This window comes from Cygnus atratus, chromosome 3, assembly GCF_013377495.2.
Source record: "Cygnus atratus isolate AKBS03 ecotype Queensland, Australia chromosome 3, CAtr_DNAZoo_HiC_assembly, whole genome shotgun sequence".
NCBI classification, from domain to species: domain Eukaryota; kingdom Metazoa; phylum Chordata; class Aves; order Anseriformes; family Anatidae; genus Cygnus; species Cygnus atratus.
Window position 1 is genome coordinate 100067567 of NC_066364.1, and position 19817 is coordinate 100087383.

At 34.1% G+C, this 19817-nt stretch overlaps 1 protein-coding gene across 3 annotated transcripts in view; it reads right to left on the reverse strand.

Moving 5' to 3' along the window:
* Nucleotides 1-19817, reverse strand: part of SPATA17 (spermatogenesis associated 17) — a 100260-nt gene that overhangs the window by 54796 nt on the left and 25647 nt on the right. For all 3 annotated transcript variants that reach the window (XM_035558016.2, XM_035558006.2, XM_035558034.1), the window contains exon 6: nt 5582-5705. In XM_035558016.2, coding sequence (XP_035413909.1) covers nt 5582-5705 — 124 coding nt within the window. The remainder of the gene's footprint in view (nt 1-5581; nt 5706-19817) is intronic.

Genomic DNA, 19817 nt, shown 5'->3' on the forward strand with positions numbered 1-19817 from the left:
TTGCAGGTCCTCTACCTGGGTAGTAGTGCTAACAGCAGCTACACGCTTGTTTTCACTCAGAATCAGACTCACCTCAGCAGTGCGCCCTGGCAGCCAGGAGGGCCAACCATATCCTAGGGTGCATCAAGCACGGCATTGCTAGTAGGTCAAGGGAAGTGATTGTCCCGCTCTACTCCGTGCTGGTGCGGCCTCACCTCGAGTACTGTGTGCAGTTCTGGGCACCACAGTACAAGGACATTGAACTGTTGGAGAGTGTCCAGAGGAGGGCGACAAAGATGGTAAAGGGCCTAGAGGGGAAGACATATGAGGAGCGGCTGAGGTCACTGGGCCTGTTCAGCCTGGAGAAGAGGAGGCTGAGGGGGAACCTCATCGCAGTCTACAACTTCCTTGCAAGGGGGTGTGGAGAAGCAGGTAACCTATTCTCCGTTATCACCGGTGATAGGACGCGCGGGAAGGGTGTTAAGCTGAGGCAGGGGAAGTTTAGGCTGGACATCAGGAAGAGGTTCTTCACTGAGAGGGTGGTCGCACACTGGAACAGGCTCCCCAGTGAAGTAGTCACTGCACCAAGCCTGTCTGAATTTAAGAAGCGATTGGACTGTGCACTTAGTCACATGGTCTAAACTTTTGGGTAGACCTGTGTGGTGCCAGGAGTTGCACTTGATGATCCTTATGGGTCCCTTCCAACTCGGGATATTCTATGATTCTATGATTCTGTGATCATTGCTTGGTCCATCTACAGATACTTAAACAATACATGTCAGTATTCTAGCGTGATACTGGTTCTTTGGAGTTATTCTATCATATATTAATCATCATTTTAAGGCAATGACCTGAATTTCCAAAATTTGTATCAAATGCTAATGATAGGAATCACTCCACCACAATGCAACAAATGAGGGCTCTTTGTACCAACTTCTCAGCCATTCTGTGCTTCTACAATGTGCCATCAATGTATTCAGTGATTCCATCTTTTGTTGACCTTACAGGGAGTTTGTCAGCACTTTGCAAAGGATAGCCCTTCCTGCAAATGTTAGCCTTTTTTGTATGACAAAGAACAGGAAGTATTCAATTACAGTGAGTTTTTTGAATACACAGACAGGAACAAAAGGGATATATATGGATGATCTGTATAGATTAACTTATTTATAATAGAAAACCACATTAGATATCTAGTTCATTTATTAGTGACAACTGAAAAAAGGGTCATTACTACTGCAGTGGAAACTGCACATTGTGATTATGGAATAATAATAATTAAAAAAAAAATCTTATTTTTAAGTTTTGTGTCTCAACAAGAACTTGTAACTCATTCATTATATGACAGATAAAATCAATGAACAAGATAAACAGAAATAGATCTGCACTGTTATTTCTATTGTGTTACCAATAATAAGTGACAAGAAATATTCTGAACAAAGGCAAAGGCTTGTTAAACTTGTACTGTAATTTTTATTATGTTCATCATAAAGTCAGAATTTATCACACTGTTAAGCTAAAAATGGAAAAGGAAAATGTTGCTACGTATATAAATAAATTTTAAAATTTGAAATAGATGATGTTATTTTAAAAACAGAATTTTATTTGGAAGCCTCATGTTGCCACCTCAGATTTATTTCTTGCTGTATTTTACACTAGAATCTCTTGCAAAAAGCAACCAGTAGGTGGAGTAGACAACATAATTTATCACCTGATAATTTGACTTTCATAATTATGTTCCCATAATTATGTAGGAGAAATTTTCTTCAAACAAAAGAAGCTCATGTGAGTCAGATATTACTTGGCTAGTTACTGAAGCTACTCACATATATAGCAAACTGATTAAAATCTCAATGTTTTATAACCATGAAGTTTTAGATACCATACTTTATTTCTCCAGACATTATTTGGCAACTAACTTAGTTTAAATCAGATAAAAAATTCCTTTCTTTTTTTTCAAGCCAACTCTTACACCTGTTAAGAGTGTTACATTTTTGTTGTATGGGTATTGCTGGAACTATAGGGGAAAAAAGAAAAAAGCAAAAAAAAAGCTGTTTCTTATTAAAGCCAAAAAACAATTTTTTGTGCTTTGAAGTTGGCAGGATACATAGAAAATTCTACTTTCACAGAAAGACAAACAGTAATTCTATGGCAGCAAATTAATATTATTACTGTTAGTAATTATTGATTATGCAAATAACCAAACTTGTTTAGCTTTCTTTTCTTTACAATTCTTTGCTAAAATAATTCTTTAATTCAAATGAACAGAGTATGTGTAGTAAAATGCTTGTGTAAATACAGTGTATTTGTATAAGTAGCAATAGGAAATAGCCATATTTGGTAAGTTTCCATGGCAAAATAAATTCACTTGTTTGCAAAAAATATAGGAATATTGTAAAGTGTAGTATAATAGTTTACACTTTTTATAAATAAATCATTTCCCTTAATGTCACTGTTTCATAGCAATGGAACTCAGTACACACACACACACAAAAGAAAAAAAAAGTAAAAAAAAAAAAAGTTAAAAGAGTAAAAAAAAAAAGTGAAGAACTGTAAATAAAACAACTTAAATGTAGGTATGCCTATATAATATTTTGTAGGAAGATCAAACTCCTTTTGGTTGAGATTAAAGTGTGCACACACTTATTCTGCTCATATTTGGAGCTGACTAGAAGCTGTGTAATTGCTTTAATTCTACAGCTAATATACCATGCCTCACAACAGGGCTAATTAGTTTGGGTTCAGCCCCATGTTATAACTCCAGTTTGGCTTGGAAAGTAATCAAAGCAAGCTCACATCTTTCTATAAAAAGACTATGAGTACCAGTAACCTATACAATAACTATGTGTACCTGGTACCAATAACAGCAAATAATGCATACTAATTCAGAGCTTGATATCCATTTATTTCTCTCTCTCTCTCTTTTTTTTTTTTTCCTTTATAAAGGTTTTCTGGAAGAAATAAATGTTTTAATGGGAAGCTAGCATAAGAAAACAAAAAAATAACATGCTGACTTCATCATAGGCCATGCTGTTATATAACTACTATACACCTCTGTATACTTATGACACTAGCATTTGTAAGATTTACTTTTGGAAATGTAAAATAATGCTATAAATTAGAAATTGGCACAGCCTTATATATGTATTTACAATCTGTTGAATAAGAAGAGCAAATTTTGCATTCAATAAAGGATTCATAAACTTTAAAGACAGAAGGGATCACTGCTACATCATGCAGTGCTACATGCTTGATCATCTCCCTGTTTAACCTGTAACATATTTCTGAGATGGGTTTGTGGGCTTCAGCTTGTAGGGAGTGGAAATTGATACATCTTTCTTTACTAAAATTGAGGAGCAATAACTTCTTAATTCCTTTCTGTCTATAAGTAAACACACTTTTCTCCATGCCTGTAGTAAAATAGATTCACAACTATAGGATATATTTGAAACTATTATTGCAAATACAGATTTTTTTTTTGCTGTCTGTATAACTTGTCTGAATATCTGTAGCCTTGATCCCTGAAATGGCTCAGCCCCATCACTATGCAAACTTTAGCAGATCATCTGCACAACTAATTGGGCTTTAGTTAATACATGACTCTACAATAAATCCAGTTCATCAGCCTCCTCTTTTCATTTACTATGTCCTCTGCTTACAAATGATACTGTTTCCTTTACTCACTCAGAAGCGTTGACTTTTGCTGCCTGGTTGTACTGACACAATGAATGGACCTTGCTCAGTAATCCAGTTAACTGTCCTCTGAAGACAGCAAGATGCAGTTGCAGTTAGGTCAGAACAGCAGTGATATTGAGAGCAAAATGCCAGGAGCAGACCATCAAAACTGTAAATTCGGCACCAAAATAATTTGCCCTGTATCTTAGGAAGATATCAAATTCTATGACTACATAGAATTGTGGAATACATAGCTTGATTACAACAATTACTTCATATATACGTATGCTGTTTTTCATGTTTTTTGTAGGTGTTCCTTTGATTTACATTCATTCATGTTTTAAAGTACTACCTTAGAAAAAAGATGGTTCTTGGAGCATAGTTCTGTGATAAAGGAAAAATTTTGTGGGCTCCGAGTCATACACACAAAACATCTTTGCAAGCAAAACCAAGTATATTTTTGTTCTGCAAAATACTGCTAATTAAATTCTAATTCTGCAAAATTGAAACCCAAATTCATCAGATCATAATAGTTACTGATGCCTGCTACTGCAGTCCTCCAGGTGGATGGCTGAAATATGGGCCTGCTTGCTATTCCTTAAAAATGCATTACAGTTTGCTACGCCAGTATTATCAGAAGTGTACTAAGTTTATTCTAATTCTGTTAGATCACAAGTCTTCCAATGTCTCTAACAACCTAATTTTTGTGCTCCAGGTAAACATATTGATGTTTACTTATTTGGTTTACATAAATTGCTCATACATAATTTCAGTTACTAACAAACTCCCTTGACAAAACCTATTCAGAAAACTTTTTATTTACTAGTATTCTACTGGGCTTTTTTTTTCCACATAAAATTACTTTTTTTTCAAATAAAATTACTGAAATTTTATTTATAAATTGATTTTTCATGACTGATATTCGGTCAGTGCAACAATATTTCTATTAATGTATAGATTACAAATGATTCCCAAACAGTGGAAAACATTAAATTTTCTGTCAGTAACTAACATCGTATTTGTCCCGCTTTAACATTTCTTACACACAGATTATAATTAATTAGATATGAAAAGCAAGAAAAGAGTAGGAATCAACAAAAGACCACAAGTATTTAGTTCATACCAGCATACTGTGATTTCCTGTTGTTCCTTATTCATGTGAAGAACAACCAATTACCAAATAATTATGGATACAAAATCTTTTTTTACAAAAGTTCACAAAAAGGGGACTAATAAAAGGCAAAACCACAAGCATTATCAATCATATTAATTTTGTATAAGATACATATACTGCCATGTTCACCTGTCTGCAAAGCAGCTTACATAAAAAATCTTGAAAAATATATCACTTTTATCAATACAAAACAAATTAATCAGTAAATATTTAAAATTTATGAGGCATTTCTATGTAAAAACAATCATTCTAAATAAGCTGATTCAGGCAGTTCTAGGAAAAGCTTTCGCTGAAAAACTGCATTTACAATCTATCTTAAAAACAAGCAGAAGACAGCACCAGTCCCAGCATTATCTCAATTAAAAAGCGGGGGGGGGGGGGGGGGGGGGGAATGAAATCCCTTCTCAGCTTAATAACTTGTTAGTTCTTGACAAGTGCAACAACACAACAATAAGCCAGTCAAAATGAGTTTTTAAAGTGAGGTTATGCCCTTCGTGTTGTGTTATCACAGTGGCAGATCAAACTGCTGACTTGGACTCTTTCTGCCAGCAGTGCTGATGCTGCCTCTATGAAGCTGCTGTCATGGAATAGTCATGGTACCTGCTCTTGCCTATAGAAAAGCACTAAATTGAACTCGAAGTAGTGTCTTCGTGATATCTTTTCAACAAGTCATGTCCCATTCAGCCTGCTAGTTTATCTTTGTCAGGCTGGGGGCCCAAGTGGTTTGCATGAGCTGTCAGGGACAGGTATACCAACCTGCTCAGTGCTAAGGAGGTAATGCATCTTTCGGGCTTGGTATTCCTTTTCCTTTTCTTTCTTTTCCTGGTCCTTCTTCTTCTTTTCCTTTTCATTCATTTCTGCGTACTCTTGGAGTTCATTCCTATAATAAAATAACTCTGCTAATTATATGCCAATAATAAAAGACCTGATAATGTTTTATTTTACTTTAACACCTTTATAGCTTCATAGTGTTCTGCTGTTATCTATTAGCAGTATACTGACACTACTGGAATGGAAAACTACAGTTCATTCAGTTCCACAGCAGCATGGATGTAACTGTGAAGGAATAGAATTAAAATGCTAAAACTCTAAACTGTACATTACAGAATCACAGATTCACAGAATCATCTAGGCTGGAAGAGACCTCCAAGATCATCTAGTCCAACCTCTGACCTAACACATTAGTTCATGTCATTTAGTTATTATTTTGAAGATTATGTCAATTTGTATTTTAATAGTTTGATAAACTTGCATTTATAGATGTCTTTTTGTTGTTATTTTTAAGAGTCATTTTAGTTTGAATTTTTCTAACAGAAGTTATTTTAATTTAGCAATGTTCTTTGAAAAAGTATCAAAATAAAAGTTGTTCACTTGTGTTTTGGCTAGTGCTTTGTGACATCTCCTTCTTATCTGCAAACAGGAGAGACGTTACAGCCTGAAAAAGGATAGTAGACAAGGTTATAGTTGATATTTACTCCTAGGCCTTTGAGCCTTTTGTGAGTACTTACACTTGGAGAAGAACTGGATGTAAACTTTTCATGCATGCAATGTGCTTAAGAGGAGTTTCCATAGCATCAGGTCTCTTGCACAGGTCAATTTCTACTCTGTTGTAATACAGCAATGGTACAGGACTCCACAAGTGACAACATAACTGCCTCAGAATACAGTGCATGGTAGAGGTTTACAAACACACAGTGCCATCGAAACAGATGGGTCTCTATTCAGTAGGTCATAGGAAATGATTTTGTTGTACAAGAACTAAGGAACTGTAGCTAATCCCAGCTTCCAAAGAATGGAGATTCTAACTGAATGTTTTGAAGACAAATGGGCATAGATTCCTCCTCGATGGCTTTTTTCATAGAAACAAAATTTTGTGCTACTTTGCATAGTGCACATGTATGGAATTCTTTTACCCAGTTCAAAAAGGACAGTTTGATTGGCATTCATTATTTTTGTTATTAAGAAATAGCTAGTTCAAATTAACCTGTGTGCCAGAGACACCAAGAATATTCATTCAAGCATTTAGATTGTTTAAAAGTTAATTAGGTGAGTAACCTCTAGTCTTTTTTGTTTGTTTGTTTGTTTAGCTTGTGAGCATATGATAAAATAAAAAGCAAAGGTAAATACACTGATCACATATCTGGATAATTCAAATATTTCATCAAAACAGATTATTTAGAGAGGTCCACTTTAATGGTCTCACTTGTTTCAATGGATACTAAATAAGATGCTCTAGGGTGAAGGTCAAATCCTGTCAAAATATGCATGTGGATAAGTTTGCTAATGTGAAAAATCCCATTGGAAAGTCATGTTACTTCTGAAAGTGTATTTAAGATTGTGAATCAGACTTATTCTAAATATTTTAATTATCATAATGTTAAATTAGTTCATCAAAATATGTGAAAGAGCAATACTTTCTTTATAAAAATGAAGACTGAAACTGCATTCTTAAAAGCAAGCTGTAATGTAGAATTTTTACATATTTCATGCTATATTTCATACATTTTTATATATTTTTTTATCAACTATAATAAGTAAAATATTAAGTATTTACACATTTTATTTCAATCATAAAAGAAAAAATAGAATGAAAAGGAAAGAAAGATTGGAAAACAAGTACAGGTCTTTCAATCTCTGGAAATATTTTTTTGTTGCAGTTTACTGTTGAAGTCTGCTAATACAATATTTCATACAAGGTTACTTATGAAGCACACTGACGTTTAAAAATCACCATGCTATGCTTTTGCAGCAGTGTAATTTTTTTCCAACATAAGATTAAATTGCAAAATAAATGAATTACTTAGAGTGGCATGGCCCCCATTTTGCCACCCTTCTCTTGAAAATTGCTTATTAATATGAAAAAAGAAGTTGGAAAATAGCCTGTTTTACTTTATGCATAGTGTTTCGGGGCCTCAAAGCCTGCAGAGCCAGACTAGCTGCACATTTTAGATTGTGTTGGCAAGCGGGTACGATGACCTTTCTGACCTGCATCTCAAGGCTATTATTAATCGCTAAGTAACCTGGTAAAGCCAAACAAATTTGTTTCCATTGAAGGGATCTCTATCTGTGTCTGAGAATTTGTGCTGTACCAAACAAACCTCATTAACTGTGTCCATTTTTGACAAAGAACTAGGAGTTGGAGAGATTGGTGACCTTTCTTTGTCCTTAAGGTACAGATTTCAGAGTCACTGCATGTAGGTATATAAGCATTTTTACTTGGAAACTCTTTGCTCTATATCAATCATTCATAAATAAATAGATAAACAGAAACAGCACATAGTATTAACATTGCTCTTTTATTTTTTTGACACTTTACTTTCAATATCAGAGCATATGATCTGTTTAACACATTTAATACTATTTCTTGTTCTTTTTTGAATACAGTCATCTGTTCAGCTTTACCACTATCTATAGCTGATGAACTGTCTATCAACATATTACCAGAGTTTATTCATGTTCTTATGTACTCGTGCACTTCTTCCAACAGTGAATATGGAAGCTTTGTTACCTAGAATACAAATTATGATGAAACCTTCCAAACAAAAATATTGATAAAAATAGAAATTTGTGTTACAAACGTAATAATAATGGGATGTAAAATGTTTCCCATCATCATTAATCCAAATTTACAAAATGATTTTGTATACTTAATATTCAGCATATGCTGAAATTAAATAGAAATCAAACATTAAATAAAAAAAATAATTGGAAATTAAATAGAAATTATGTCTAAAATACTTGTAGAAGTTCAACACAATTCATGATCCTTTTAGATTGTACTATCATTCAAATCATCATGATCCTTTCTGGATTGTCACACCTTTTCATTAATGCTGTACCCTAACACATTTAAACGTTTGTGGTTTTTAAGCAGTTACAAGTAATCTTCAACATACTTTTGCAGTCTATACATTTTGTCAGTTGTGCTACAACATTTCTACCATGGATCATACTGTTCTGTAGAGATGTACAGAATATACGGATGATTCTGACTTGGGGAAGAGAGCTCCTAAGATGATTCTTGTCTGAGAAGCAACACAAAATAAGAGGTATGTAGTGGTGCAAACATTGCTAGACTGGAAAGCATAGATGTTTTATCATAGACTTATTCTAAAGTTATTTGATATGTCTTTTGACATATTTTTATATTGACATATTTTTTTGATATGTCGATTCATAGTAAATAATGTTTTCTTGGGACTATCAGATATTAGGAATACTACCTATCATGCATGATCCATAACTTTCTTGTTTTTGTACTCTCGATGCAGTTTGTTTCAGGAAGAACCTTTTATGCTTCAGTGTCAAGGGGAAGAACTGAATACAGAAAAACATTTTGGCCTGCATGATTAAAGCTTCACCAAGTTTGTTGAGAGAAAAAGAGTTCTATAAATGCAAAACATGTTTTAGGTCAATTAATAATTTTGTTATTTTCATAAATAATCTGCCTTCTGCATGACTTATAGTCAGAATAGTACTGCTTATTAAACTAACTTACAACTGAAAAAAAAAAAGAGCAATTTATTTTAACACATAATTTTTTCATTATCTTAAAGCTTATCTAAGAAATTTAACAGCATCTTCTGCATCTTCCTACAAACTTGGCTTCCCCTATATAACAAGTCTAACCAGCGTTTCTTTCACAGAGATTTTATCGAATACCTTTGTAGAGGAAATACGTGTAAATTTTGACAAATACGGTGCTTTATCACAATCTAAAAACCGTTCAAAGAGTCAGAAGAATCAACGTTTGCTAGCATAAGTTTACCATGAATTTTCTTGCAAAAAGGGAATATACTGAGTAATATAAAGTGCATTTGCTTTGAAATAGGTAATATTTCTTTCAATTGAAACCAGGCATAGCATTATCAATTCATGTGCTTAAAGACCACAATTAAAAATGATCACATGTAAGAAATCTGTGAAGTAGTTATTGATTTGTTTAATGATAAAATTATTTGCTTTATGTAGTTTGACAATAAAACATTTTCATATGACAAGGTAACTTATTGTTATTCTGATACTTCATTATGCAGTAGGCAGCAATGCTGGTTCCAGCTATGAGATGCAAATTTGGTTGACAGTGCTCCTGCTGTCTGTATAAAGGTTAAAAATACACACATAATATTCTGGCACTTTTGGAAAGGGCTTGAAGTGATGATTTCAGCAAAATACAGATTTTCATAATTCTACATAGAGTTTCATCATTTTACAAATTCACAATGACCTACACTTATTGAACTTTATCAAACTATTGCATTCTGTTTGCATTTTCACTGGAATTCCATGATCCTTTGATGAGATAACCATAAAATAATAACATTAACTAAACAAAAGGGCATCTGAGAAAATCAATAGTTGGTATTGTTTTCTAGAGTACCCGGAAAGAGTACAAAGTTATCGTGATTTTAAATGGTTCCAACCCCAAATTATAAAATTCCTGCAATACAGCAGTAGGCAACCTTAACATAGAAGATGAACTAAACTGATTTATCATCAACTGATTTATCATGAACTAAATTGATGTATCATCCTCCCTGCTCAAAGAGAGTATATGGAACTGAAAATGAAATTAGGGGGACAGTACTTTTCATACACCACTGCATGCCACTTGATTTCACATTACATCGGTGTATGTGAGAATAGAATATGACCTGCCATGATATTATCATTCGACTTTACCTATTTTATTTGGGTAAAAGATGAAGTATATATATAGACTTGCCCAGGATGTACAAGTAGTTTAGAGAGCTTATGCTTTAAAGGCAGAGTTTTAACAGAAAACACATACTACGTTCTTATGTTAGCCATATACTATCAGACAGCTTGATCGTCCTCCACCTAGATCATTTAAATTAACCTGTTCAGATTTACTGAACAGAGCAGAGGCTCTGTAACCCCCTACTCCTCTCCACCATGGCATATACTACCATGTTACGTGACATATTTGCAACTGTGAAGCCTTGCCCAGTGAAATATGTGATAAATCCATTCTAACATATATTATTTGTTCTGAAGTATTTGCCAGAGTATTTTATTCAAATACCTGAGAATTATACCACTCGTTGGCAATGTACTGATAAACATTGTTCTTTCCTCTGTGAAACACCACCAAGAGGATTTCAGAAAGTATTTGCTCCAAGTATAACAAAATATAAGTGATAAAGGTCCAGAAAGTGCTTCTATAATTCATTGTTACTTTGTTAGATAGACATTAGCTAGCATAAAATTAAAAGAGCTACCCCATAAGACTGATTGCAGATATATGCATTAGTTTACATTCAGATTGGGGTGCATTTTTAATGCAAGGACAGGTGTTTGCTTCTTGGTAATGATAAAATCCCATCATTTTCAGTAAAAGAAAACTTTTAAAGTCTTCAAAGTAATTATACGATCATTTTGTTGAAAAAACAAAGAATCAATGGTTAGCTCTGTTTTACAGAACATCCTATGCTAAGCCACATGAATCTTGCAAAAATAATAATTAAAAAAAAAAGCTGTTCTGATTAGTATTTTAAAGTTGTGATTTGCCACAACATAAAGATGCATGCAATTTCCTATTTTTTTTCCAACACTTTGAATGTTTAAACAAAAGTAAACTAAAAGGTTAGACAAACTAAAAGGTTTATCAGCTCTCAAACATCAGGAAACTGATGAACTGTGCAAGAGATTCAGACAAGAATCAATACTTATACTTCTTTTAAGGTATTGTGTTCATATACCACAGAGAGGTCCCTGTTAAAAAATGGGTACTTACATTACTGTAAGGTATGTGCTGTCTTCATGTATCTGTTCAAGTGGCCTTTTATGCTCAAAACCATAATACTCAGCAATGCAATATGTGTTCACACGCGTATCCCGAATGTTCTCAATGTCCTCATACCCGTTTTATAAACATAAGGATGGGACAGGAGCAACTGTCATTTGGTTCCTTTTTGTTTACAGAGGATCAAGGAAAAGCAGAAATACACACTAACAGTATTCCTTGGGATCTAATGAAAGGAGATAAATGGCTGGAGTTCACTTGAAGACTGCAGATCAGAGATGCAAATAAAAAGTCAGATCTCAATCTGCCTTGCATCAGGGAGTATTTTCTCACAGAGAAATGAACTGAACCCCAAGTGATTACCCTTGTAAGGGAACTTTAAGTGACTCCAAAGAGTAGGGTCACTTAATGTCAACTTCTGAGCAGGCGTCCAGTCTGTCAGGTAAAGAATGTTTCCATTGTCCTGAGACATTAAAGTCCCATACAAGCAGCTGGACTTCTGCAGGCTGAGTTGACATAATCACCTGATGTGGAAATAAAAATTATGTCAGTCAGGTAAATGCTATTATTAAACCTATTTCTACCACTATTGTATGCACAAGCACACATATACATAGATTTTTAAAGCTTACAAAGTATGTCAAGAACCAGAGAAAATGCTGGACAGTAGAAGGAACAGAGGGGCAGCTTGCTGCCCTTGAACACTCAGTACACATGTGCATCCTGGCAGAAACTCTTGATCAAAATGTTTGATCTCAGGTTGCAGTGGAACAGACGTTCAATGGTGCAGTCAGTTATTAGGGTTATGAGGTCTAGAACACCTACCACAAAACTAATTATATCAATCTGTTCGACAACTTAATCATGACACATCTCTCTTCAAAATCTGGAGGACTATTACCATTCTGTCATTGCAGTGCAGTGAACATGAAACTAATATGACTCCTCAGGATGAAAAAATAAACAAAAATAAAGCGACTGTGAAAAAACACCCCATAGATTCTATTATCATTAATTTTACAGAAAGAAATTCATAACACCTTAAAATTCCATTATCATTTGTGCATAGTAGAACATATTTTGCCCAACCTTCTGTAATTACATAGCATACACTGACAATGGAATTAGGTGACATACCAGTTCAACTGTCAAGGTCCACAGTGTGATCAATACACTATATAGGAAATGTGATGAACATAGCAGTGAAGGGCATACAGTGAATGAATACCTTGTGCAGATCAGGAGATCAGGACACAGCATGTATCAGCTGATAGGAAAGAACAGACTGATGTATCCTTCCAATTTCCACTGCTTCACAGTTACTCAACAGAATACAACAGCTTTTGAAGATACTGGTAACAGAGTCAGTTTATAACTTAAAAGGGAGTATTTTCCCTAATCCATTATACAGAATTTTCTAATTAAGGTTTCAATATCAACTTATACAGAACATTTCCTCACACATATTTAAAATCTACCAAATTATTTCATTTTCCAGAAACATGTAAAATTAACATAGCAGTCCAAATATTTTTCCTCATGTATATAAATCCTTAAGTTGAATTTACTTCCTACAGATTAGCAGCACAATATGCTGTGCACTTGAAAACCATTTTTGTAAATGATCTGATTTAAACTATGAAGTTTTGTTAGCTTAACTATTTTGATTTAATTAAATTTTAAAATCTACCCATTATGGATGTAGCATAAGAACATCAACACTACTGAAGCTTCTCTTGGTTGAGGAACTGCATCCAAGTATACTGGTTTGACTTCACTTATGCTCAGGTTTATAGTAATATAGCTAACAGTAAGAGGAAAGAAAAAAAAAACAGCTATGGACAAGCATTCATTCTGCAAATGGGTGCAACTATTTAAAATGTTTTCATTCCGTTTGTGCTTGTTATTGACCTCTTCATGGAAAAATCACCCTGATTAGCTTAAACAGTGAAATTAGTAACTGGGGGTAACAAAGCTGAAATTTGGTCCTGAATGGATTACAGATCCCTAACACAAATTATTCTGATGGCAGTTCAGCAGCAGTGATCATTTCTAGCACAGTGTCAGTGCTAAGCTGCTAGTAGTCAAGTTCTTAATTTTTCCAGCAACGTATGAAAGAGGATGTCTAAACATAGGCAACTACCAATGAAAGTTTGCAATGAATGTCATGTGAAAGTATTTTTTATCTTTTGGCACTGCAATTCCCAGAAGATTATGTATGCTACCATCTGCACAGTAATAACTAGAGGAGAGCACACTGCTATGTTTTGCTACAGTAAAGCTGTTCACAGTACTAGATCAAACCTAACTGTTATCTCTCTGCTGCAGTGCAGGACAATGTAGACATGCCTATATTCCTTTTACCTTCATATATGGTACTTGGCAGCAATTACAATATTCAACATTATGTGATTTAAAAAGGAAACACGATGTTATAACTTCTAAAGGTTATCAGCTAAGTTGATTTTCTTTCTTGGGGTATTAAGCAACAATTTGAGTCAGAGGTCTACTGTCTGACTCGTATTTTTCACTTTCATATAGGAGTTTGCATGTGTTTGCAAATAGAATATTACATTTTGTTTACATTAAATGGGTTTTACAATGGCAAGGCAGAGAGAGCTTTTCTGTATTGGCCCATTACACAGAGCACAGAAGTAATGCCAAATCTCACAACTTCACAGTGATTCTCACAGTACGTGATAGTTTTCTCAAGTTCCATAAGTACAGAACTTGTGTACAGAGTTTGTGTTACCACTTGAGCATCTATGATGTCTTTTTTTAAAAAAAAATTTTAGAATCATAGAATGGTTTGGGTTGGAAGGGACGTTAAAGATCATTTAATTCCAACACTCCTGCCATGGACAGGGACACCTCCCACTAAACCAGGTTGCCCAAAAGCCCCATCCTTGAACATTTCCAGGGGTGGGGCATCCACAGCTTCTCTGAGCAACCTGTGCCAGTGCCTCACCACCCTCTGAGTAAAGAATTTCTTCCAAATATCCAATCGAAATCTATCTTCTTTTAGTTTAAAGCCATCACTCCTTGTCCTATCACTCCACTTCCTGACAAAGAGTCCTTCCTCAGCTCTCCCGTAGGCCCCCTTTAGGTATTGGAAGGTTATAAGGTCTCCTCAGAGCCTTCTCTTCTCCAGGCTGAACAACCCCAGCTCTCTCAGCCTTTCTTCAGAGCAGAGGTGATCATCTCTGATCATCTTCGTGGCCCTCCTCTGGACTCATTCGAATATTTCCTTCTTGGGCTGAGGGCCCCAGAGCTGAAGCATAAAAAGCATAACGAAGCACAAAAGCATTATGAAGCATAAAACATTAGAAAGACACCACAAAGAACTAGATTTTTAACATAGCTAATGCAATCATTCTGGAAGAGATCTGACCTTTTAAAGTATTTCAGTGCTACTTGTGTGTAGCGCAACTCGTAGCTACTTCTGTGTGTGTACTTGTTTCACAGCAGTGGCTAATGAGGGATCTGAAATTATCAACTAGAACCCAATTTTAAAAAATGCTAGAATACCGTATTTCTTATTGCCTTAAAAACGTTGAAGTAATCAACATGCCAAAAATATGCATTTTATAGGCAATAAGACACTCAGACTTAAAGTTTATTCTCTGAAATTTGGTTTCTTCTTTATAAGACAAAGTACATTTAGGCATCCTAAAGGAGTTATCCTAAAGGATTCATGCTAAGGAGTACCTCTAATGTTTAGATCCTATTGTCTATATCTAAGCATATAATTTTTAATCTGACTTCTTAAGTAAATACATTGCAAAGCTATATGATGGTGATGCCTCCTACCACCAAGTACAAGTAGACTAATGCGTGCTGCATCATTTTGGGTACCATGCACCTGAAAGATCAGATTAGTCTACTAGATGAAGCTGTAAACTTTTTTTTTTTTCAATCAGCTAGTAAATCAGACAAGAAAATAGTAGCCCACCTGGAGAAAAAAGTTGAAAAAGTTTGCATTAAACATTGTCAAACTGTTTTGGTTTGAAGGCAGAAGGTACCATGAAGTTCAAGGTAAAAGAACTGGGATTTAGCTTCACTGTCAAGGATAAACAGCTTAATGGATTCATGTAATTAACCCTACAAGGTGAAGAGTCTGAAGAATTTGAAAGGGGGATAACAATAGGAAAATGGTTTGCACAGCTTAAAAAAACAAACAAACAAAAAATTGCTTGCAAGACTTCTAAAGTGTGATTCACAGAGTTGAAGAAAATTTTTTTATGACTATGATAAAAAGGTATATAAAACAGTGCATAAGCTGACAAAACATCAGAATTAAAAAAAAAAGTTATTTTTATTTCTTTATCAAAAAGAAAACTAAAAGGTTGTGATATTAATGTCTGGATTCTGGATATTAAAGGTGTTTTCAGTCTAGTAGAGGAGGATATAACAAGAAGCTATGGTTCAAAGATGAAATGAAAGCAATTAAATGGAGAAATTTGGGACATACTTTGAATGGCAAAGGTAATTAACTCCTGGAGTAGAATGCAAAGGGTATTTCCTATCTTTTGATGTTATTAAATCAAACTAGATCTTGTTTAGCCAAAGCTTATTGTGCTTTTTATAAATATTGTTATAAATTTGTTATTGATGGGTATGATATTAGTGGTAGATCTGAAGTCAGACTAGACCATCTGATTCAGAATATCAGATTACTATGAGCATCACTAGAGAAAATAAAAAAAAGCCAAGCGTATGTCATGCCTCCTTACTGTTCTATAAATATATATGTATATATTTACTGTTCTGTAAAAATATAAGAAAATTATTTTTCCCTTTGCTTATCTGAATGAGCTCAGATTTAAGAGAACTCTTAGATAGCACAAGTGGCTATTTTTAATGATCTAGATAATCTAAAAGTAATAAGCCAAAAGCATTCATTCTTCTTTTTTTTTTAATCCATTTTTGTTATTTAGGCCTTTCTTCAGAGAAAAAAAAAAAGAAAACCAAGTGGTGATAAGAGGCTATATACTGCTTTGCATCTCACACATTTCTGTGAGACTTTGTAGAATATTACCAACACAAAAGGAAAGATGATGACTTGCCACCATAAAAAAAAATAAAATAAAAAAAGTCCAGGAAATATCAATAAGCTATCCTCAGTCAAAAATCAGATCCTGCGCTTGCAAAAATGCAAATGGTTACATACCACACTTCTAAGAACAAACACAACTGTGGTGTGGTTCTTTTCAAAGGATTACACCATTGTAGCTTCTGCTTCTCTCATGTAAATGTGAAATGAGAAATGCAACCTAACCTCAGAAGCCACCCACTGGGTAAGGCAGTGCAAAGAACACCTTACTTAGTTTGGTAGTCCTTAATATACGTGCCATCTCAAAATGCTCATATCTCAAAATGCTCACATTTTGTAAAATTCTGAGGTATGCTCCTTATTTTATTTATTTATTTTATTTAATTAAATTTAAGCTATGAAGTAAGTGAGCAGGTAACGGCAAATTTTTAGTTGCACTCAGTCACAGTATCTAACATTATAATAAAAAAAACACAACTTGTGGTGTTAAATTAAATGGACTGTTGTGTTTTAATTTAAAAAAAAAAGTGGTGTCTTGATTTTCTTTTGTTTCTTTAGAGAACACAAAAATAAGCTAAAATCCAACAGGTTCTGGAAAAGATGTATGTGAAAACTAAGTACTCACTGATGTATCTGTAGATGCACACACTCACATATGACCTGGACTATTTGAATAGCATAGAGCAAGCTTCGTTACTTAACTGTTTGTACACAAATTGCTTTAGCAAACAACAAAAAAAAAATCTATTTTTTTCATGTAACACAAATTCATGCATTTAAATTTTATGCTTTGTTATTGAACTGAAAATTGTACACCATCACCTCTTTATAATGACAAAAGAAATTATTTGAATGAGTTGAGTAAATGGCACATAAAATTTGTCATATTTCTAATGACCTAAACACCTGAAATGATTAGTTCTCCGAAATGCACATCAAAAAAAAATATTGATATACTTTCTCACGAATCTTTAGCCTTCAAGTGGTAGAGCTCTTCCCTGATAACCTGGTATAGCCTGTATATAGATGGCCTGTCATGTCTCTACAATTAGATAAAAACAGAACTGCTATAATATAATCAGTTACAACCTGAGAATTATATTTTGAAAATCAAGTTTATTAATATGTAATCTTTAGGTAATCATATTTATCCTCCTAATTTACACAATATTTATGATACTCTACATGTCCTTGAAATAAGGAACAGGGACACTACACTATGAAAAAGTGTCCTAGCTGCTGGAGTTCATAAATTTTGTTCAGCTTTGGATGAGTTCAAAGAATTGCCATGTAAGAAAAGCCTTACAGAGGGAATTTATCTGATTATGGCAGTAATAATTACCCAGCTGTTTATTGCAGATAGAGAAATAATTCATGTAGGCAATAGGCCGTGGTGGCAATGACACTCCGCATTTAGTAAATATGCAAACTGTTCACTTCTAATTAACCAAGCTAGAGGATGCCCTTATTAAATGTATAAACTAAAAGTGCCTTCCTGACAAGTGATGAATTGTTACATTGCACAAACTCTTGCCACAGAATTACTGGAGTGAACTTGGGGCTTAACTTCATTAAGAGATCTTGTGGGATAGTTAAATGAGGATGGACAGCATAACAAGACCTACCTGACAGTCAATGATATGTTAGAGCTTAATGAAACTGTACCTCTTCCCCTTTTCTACTTATTTTACAGCAAGGATCCTGCTTCAGACAAAACATAAGAAGCCTGCGTATGTAGGAGAATACAAAATGCTAAGTTTAGTCAGTCTCTAGAAAATGTTTTATGAGCTATCAGTAATTTTAACAGACCAATTTCAAAATAAATATGATTCGATGAGTGAATGGCAGGACCTAAAATTTCTTTCTACAGACTCAGATTATTTTTTTTTTCTTTTGATACAGGTGAAATAAAGCTTAATGTTTAAGCTATTAGTCCAAATGTTGTGCATAGTGCTGCACAAAAAAAAAAAAAAAAAAAAAAAGAGGAAATAACAACCTTCATATTTTTAAAGACTACAGTCTAACTGATTACTTATGTTACTTATACTATTTATGCTTATCTGAAAAACTTGATCTATATTATACAGAACTAGCTAAACAATATGGTAAGACTGCCTTCATCACTTGCTCAAGACAGACATAAATAGAATAAGGCACACCTGAAGTGTGTCTAGCTGAATCTGCACTGCGAATTTAGCTTACGTTGTAATCATAATGGCTCCTACCATAACCTCAGTACAATCAGAAAGTGCTTTCCTATAGAGTTAAAGCAAGGTATTGCCTGCTCTACAGCTTTAGCCAGTTCAGTTAAATTTCATGACCAAACTAAAAAGACAAAAACTTAATCTAATATGTCTTGGTTTGCAAAATGCACGATTAAAAACCTACAGGAATAAAAGCATACAAGTTGTCTAAAAGCATATATGTATATGTAACTGTGTTAATATCTACACAGATAGGTGAACAGAAGACATGAAAATGGGTTGATTTCTCACAGGTTTTTTATGCTCTGAATCTGTGAAGAAAGCTGGATTTATGGACAACAAAATTTAAGAAGAAACAGCAATCACAAATTGCATGACTGTAGATAATATAACTAGATGTGTTATCACAAAGAGGACTCTGATAACTCATTTTTTATATTTTACTCATCCTAACAACATCAGGTTTGTAGCCATGGAAGTACTCTGGGATCTTCAGTGATCTGGGATTTTAGTTCCAAGTTTCCTACCAGATCTGGCAGTTACACCTAAAGTCCTCTGGAAAAGGCATAGATGGCTCAAGTTACGTGCACTACCACTCAAAATTAATATTTAAATGAAAGAAAGCATAATTGGCACTTGTCTTTGTTTCTGTATCTCCCAAAGAAAGCTAACAGGATACATTTACATTCAGAAAATTCTAATACAGGTAGATAAGTTAAAAGGCATAATGTGTTTCTTCTAGATATCTTTGAAGACAAGGAAAAGAAGATGTGTTGAAGATAAATTAGTTAATTAAACATGAAGCGAAAGACAACATTACAAAAATGAGCTTTTTATTGTTGCAAGAACTCCAAGGATCTGTCTGAAAGGCTTTGGCACTAATTGAAAATAGACTACAGAATCAATTGCTTCTGCAGTCAATGAGGAGGAACATTTTAATTGAATTATAAGACAATATATACATTCTTC